At 36.2% G+C, this 6,000-nt stretch overlaps 1 protein-coding gene across 1 annotated transcript; it reads left to right on the top strand.

Moving 5' to 3' along the window:
- The first annotated feature begins 169 nt into the window (after positions 1-169).
- On the top strand, positions 170-3,469 carry LOC113310297 (cinnamoyl-CoA reductase 1-like). Its single transcript, XM_026558917.1, has 4 exons — positions 170-553; positions 649-834; positions 1,015-1,367; positions 2,852-3,469. The coding sequence occupies exons 1-4, from the start codon at positions 266-268 to the stop codon at positions 3,036-3,038; spliced, it is 1,014 nt and encodes a 337-aa protein (XP_026414702.1). The 5' UTR covers positions 170-265; the 3' UTR covers positions 3,039-3,469.
- The last annotated feature ends 2,531 nt before the right edge of the window (positions 3,470-6,000 follow it).

The following is a 6,000-nucleotide window of genomic DNA, read 5'->3' on the forward strand; positions in this document are numbered from 1 at the left end:
AAGGAAAAACACACACACCATTCGTTTCTTAATTGATTGTTTTTCTTTTAATAAAATACCATAAAATAATTATAATTACAGTAAAAGAAAAGAATTATCACATATTACCATAGCTTTTGTTTTACCAGTGTTAGGTGAAGTGATAAGTCTCTATAAATTCCAATAATATTCCCGATTCTCTATTCACCGGTAATTCTCTGTTTCCTCCTTATTGTACAAGAATCAAAATTCAAGATTTAACCAGGAGAAAAAACAGTCAGACAATATGCTAATTGATGCACCCTCCCCAGTTTCTGGCCCTGTATGTGTTACAGGTGCCGGAGGTTTCATTGCATCTTGGATGGTTAAAACTTTGTTAGAGAAAGGTTACACTGTCAGAGGAACTGTTAGGAACCCAGATGATCCCAAGAACTCACATTTAAGAGATCTTGAAGGTGCAAAAGATAGGTTGATATTGTGTAAAGCTGATCTTCTTGATTATGGTAGTCTTCTTGATGCCATTAATGGATGTGAAGGTGTTTTTCATACTGCTTCTCCTGTTACGGATGATCCAGTAAGTTTCTTTGTCGTTAAAATAGCTAGCAGGGGCTCTATTTTCCTTTCAGTCTTGTTTTCCTACTTAATTAATAACTGATTTATTTATATAAGGAACAAATGGTGGAGCCTGCAGTAAATGGAACAACTAATGTGATCAACGCTGCAGCTGAATCAGGTGTTCGTCGCGTTGTATTCACGTCTTCCATTGGAGCTGTCTATATGGATCCAAATAGAGGTCCAGATGTTGTTGTAGATGAGAAATGCTGGAGTGATCTTGATTTCTGCAAGAATACCAAGGTTAGCGGGTCGTTGCAACTTTTGCATCTTCCTTCTCACCCCTCCTAACATGTCTGCAGTGCAGTGGTAAAGCTTTTTTGGCGATGATACCAGTAACTTGAGTTTGAAACTCGTCACCACAGGAAAATTTTAGACATAACAGATTAAAGGTTTTGATGACAAATGATTCCGTTTTTGCAGAATTGGTATTGTTATGGAAAAGCAGTGGCAGAAAAAGCAGCATGGGAAGTGTCAAGAGAGAAAGGTGTGGATTTATTAGTAATAAATCCGGTGCTAGTGTTGGGACCGCTTCTTCAACCAACAGTCAATGCAAGCATAGTTCACATACTCAAATACTTGACTGGTTCGGCTAAAACGTACGCAAACTCTGTGCAAGCCTACGTTCATGTCAAAGATGTGGCCTTAGCTCATATTCTTGTTTACGAAACTCCATCTGCCGAGGGGAGATATTTGTGTGCCGAAAGCGTACTTCACCGTGGTGACATTGTTGAGATTCTCTTAAAGTTCTTCCCTGAATATCCCATCCCAAACAAGTAAGTCCATTTCTTTCTACACTGTTATTTTCATTTTAATAATTACTGAGTCCATTTTTTATTTTAACAAACTTTATCAGGTATTATATTATCACTTTAGAAAATAGATCTGGTTTGAAAACAAATTTATCGAATGATTAGGAGATTTCACGGATTATTTATTTATATATGAGTTTCCAAGGCCAAACAAAAATATTTGAGCGTCAACGTTTCCTTTTGTTGTTATTATTATCCCTCTAGAGATGAAGATGAAATAAGCCGCACAGTGAAGTGGGAGTGGCACTATCTTGTCCCTACTATGTACTTCCCACTGTTGTTGGTGGTAGGATATGACATAAACCAACCACTTTGATCTCGATTGATTTGAGTGAAACTACTTTCATCATCATTTCTTTGATTTCTTTTGCGTCACTTATTCTCTTTCTTGGACAGATCGAGGAATCTTAGTTTTCAATTTCTTTTCTTTCTTCTAGTCATCGAGTGGGAAAACTCCATATATCTCACCAAAACAGATCGAGGGCCGTACCAAGTTTTTTTCTGGGCTCTAGTCGAAAACCGAAAATAGGGACCTTAAAATAAAAAAATCCCCCATGATCGTTTAAAGTAGGAAGGTCGACAACATAAGTATGTTTCAAGAAAATAAGCAATAACATAAGTACGTAATAAAATTTTCAAATGAAAAATGACGACACAAGGATAGTTAATTTACGAAAAATTGATCTTCTTGGCCTCCTAGATGCATCATCAATTATCATATCGTAATCGATGTTATTTACCATGTCGATCTCGATAGATGATATTGCTAGGTCATTTAATTTTTCTTGTAACATTTTCCATCGAAAGTAAGACTTGATCAACTTTAATTTTGAAAAATTTCTTTCTGCAGAAGCAACTGTAGCTGGAATTGTTAATAAAATCTTGTATATAATTTCTGCATTCGGGTAGCAACCTTCATATATTTCAAGAAACTCAACACTTCGATAGGCCTTTAGGTTTCTTCTGGCAAATAACATTTGATTTATGGGACGCAATGTTATACATCCCATAATTCAAATTAAAATCCGAATTAAACAACAAATAAAACAACACCATGTATAAATTTTTCTTGCTCTATTATTTTCTCCAATCCACTAAAACTAGTCCCATATTCAATTGTTGATCATGATTATGGGATTGACAGTAGTTTTTCTTTTCTTTCGAATGATTGAATACATAGCTAAAAAAATTAAAAATTGGGGGGCCTATCATTCGGGGCCTAGGCGATTGCCTATGTTTCCTAAGCAGCTGGTACGGCCCTGCAAAATGTTTCTCCAAAATCATTCTAAGGCGAAGCCATGTATGTAGCATCGGCTCTTGCATATATTTATATTACATGTTTCTACAAAAAAAGAAATTGTCTATCTACCTATCATTTGTCCCTTTCTATATTCGTTCCTAGTCCTACATGAAGTATGATACTGATAACATGTATTGTATGTATTTAGGTGTTCAGATCAAGTTAGACCAAGGGTTCAACCATACAAATTCTCGAACAATAAGCTCAAGGATTTAGGGCTTGAATTCATTTCGGTGAAACAGAGCTTATATGAAACCGTGAAAAGTCTTCAAGAGAAAGGCCATCTTCCGCTTCCTACTCATCCTGAAGACAATACTCTCCGCATCAACACTTGATCAACTTTAACTTTTAGATAGTGTGACATTTGTGCTAGTTACGGAGGAACGGGTCTGAATTCGTATTTCATTTTAACTGGCTTATTATTTACATGAGAGATATTGTTATGGAAAAAATAGTCCAAATCATCCTTTTTAAATGTATCGATTATATATTTGAAGTATTATGAGAACAAATATATAAAGAGTATGAGAGGTGCTACACTTACTGAAAATACATCCCGTGAAATATCCCTAAGAGGAAATCAAGGGTAGTCAATAAGCGGTGCCAGCATCAGGATTGGTAAATGTAAAATGAGTCTTCTTTTTTTTTATAAGAAAACGGTCAAAAACTCGACCTGCAAAATTACATCCTACGAAAGGTTGTTTCATCTTCAGTGGTTATTACGTTCACTCCATTGAGTTGTTGTAATAAACTGTTGACTTCCTCATGATTCCAGTGTTTTGGAATATTACGGTCCGAAAATAGTTTTGCTAAATTTAAAGCTAGATAATTCTGATTAGAGTTTATAGTACTCCAGGTGACTATCTCAAAATATTTCTTCTTCTGTTGCTTCGGTTGAAATCTTCTTCCAATCTGCTCAGCATGTATTTTCCTGGTGTGCTTTATTAGAATGCAGGAATTTGATTATATCTCCACCCTGCTTTCGAGCTCCGCAACCCTTTTGAATGTCTCCTGAGCGGCTTTTTCTCCCATCTCTATTGTGCTTCCTTAGAGGTTCCCAAAGCTTCTAGCTTTTGTGCAGGTCCCTGTGAAGTCATGCAGAATTATCCCTATTCCATAATAGTGGAGAGTTTCATTGTAGTGCAGTCCTCTATTTATTTTTAGGGTGAACATCGTTGGAGGCTGGCATTGAGGTCTGAATTCTATAATCTGAGATTCAGCATCCTCTTTGGTGTAGTCAATGTGCATGAAAATTTTCTTATTCTTTGCCTCAGCAGCCTTTTTTATGTTCATGAACAGATTTATTGACTTTACTATTTGTGTAACAGGTGTACTAGCTTTGTTGAAACTTATATTACACCTTTCTTTCCATATATGCCATAGGACTGTTACACATAGCTCAGCCTATTCCTTGTGTGTATTGTTTTTTTTCCTCTTAGTTAGTAAGTCAGACAACCAAACATGGAAGTCTTCATGATTTCCATACACTTCAATAGGTTGGATGTTTAGATTAATCCAAACCTGCATTGGTAGAGGGAAATGCATAAAGAGGTGTGTTAGAGTTTCCTTTCGACAGTGACAGATTTTACATATACTATCTATGTAATGTAGGTGTTTCCCTATTTTATCTCCAGTTGGAAGTATGTTGTGAGCATCCTTCCATAGGAAAAGTTTTATACAGGGTGTGGTGTTTAAGTTCCATACTTTCCAGTTTTTTCCTCTTTCTTGTGGTTGAGATCTGTCTTTTTTCAGTAAAATTCCCATCTTTTGTTAGAGGCCAGAAGACTATATCTTCCTGATACTTGTTGATGGGTATTTTTTTTGATTTTTTCAGCAATTTCATTATTGAACAGGGTGGATATGATGTCAATATTCCATTGTGTTTGATTTACAATTAAATCACTCACCCTGTCTATGTTTTCAAGGAAATTCCGAGGTTTAATTAGCCCATAATTATGGTTCGATATCCATTTGTCAGACCAAATATGGATATTGTTCCCTTTGCCAACCTTCCATTGGCTTACTCTTTGTATATTTTCTATTCCAGAAAGCACACCTTTCCAAACTCATGAATCTGTGGGTTTTGGTTTGGTAGACATATGCATTATATCTCCCACAGGGAAGTATTTTGCTTGCATTATTTTAGCTCCTAAAGTATTAGGTTGTTTCATAAGTCTCCATCTCATGTTGGAGATAATAGCACTATTGAACTTTTCCAGGTTTACAAGACATAATCCTCCTTCCTCTTTATCCTTACATACTATCCAGGATTTTGGATAAATTCCTTTACTTTTTCCTTTCTCTTTCCCCCTTAGAAGAAGTCTCTCTGGATACCATTCATTTCCTTTATTATAGTTTTTGGCATTTTGAAAGTACTTATCCGATAGTTTTCCATTGTGGAAGTGACATGTTTTATCATGACAACTTTCCATGCTAGGTTAATGCTTTTCCCTTTCCATCCAACAAACCTCGATTTCATAATATCAACAACAGGGTAGAAAGCTTTTATTTTGGACTTATTAGTGAACAAGGGTGATCCCAGGTATTTTCCAGTTAAAGGGATATGAGCTATTTGCATGACTCCTATAATCTCCTGAATAATCTCTTTAGGAGTGTTTTTGCTGAAAAAATCCAGACTTTCTAAGATTGATCATTTTCCCAGAGCAAGAGCTGAACTTTTGAAAGATGTTAAGAATGTTTGTGGCTTCCTCCTCGTCAGCTTTGCAGAAGATAATGCAATCATCAGCAAAAAGGAGGTGACTGACAGAAGGTGTTTTTTTAACAATCTTTATGCCATGTATTTTTTGTTCAGCTCAGCATCTAAGAGGGTTCTAGAAAGGACCTCCATGCATAGAATGAATAGATAGGGAGATAGAGGATCTCCCTGTCTAAGGCCTCTAGAAGGTTCAAGGAAATCACAAGGAACACCATTCAGCATTATGGCTAGGTTGGTGGTGGATATGCATTGCTGGATTAAATTGCACCATTTAGGTGAGAATCCCATTTTTCTTAGGACATCCAGTAGAAATTTCGATCCCACTCTGTCAAAGGCTTTCGACATGTCTACTTTTAGATCCATCCAACCTTGATTATCCCTTATAGTTCTCATATTGTGAATAATATCATGGGCTACCATAGTATTGTCATTTATCTGTTTGCCTGGTATGAAAGCAGATTGATAAGGGGAGATAATGTTGTGGAGAAGTGGCTTCATTCTCTTATCCATAATCTTGGAAATGATTTTATAGGCAGTGTTGCATAATGCTATTGGCCTATAGTCAACAGGAGCACTAGGAA

This window comes from Papaver somniferum, chromosome 9 (assembly GCF_003573695.1).
Source record: "Papaver somniferum cultivar HN1 chromosome 9, ASM357369v1, whole genome shotgun sequence".
Lineage (NCBI taxonomy): Eukaryota > Viridiplantae > Streptophyta > Magnoliopsida > Ranunculales > Papaveraceae > Papaver > Papaver somniferum.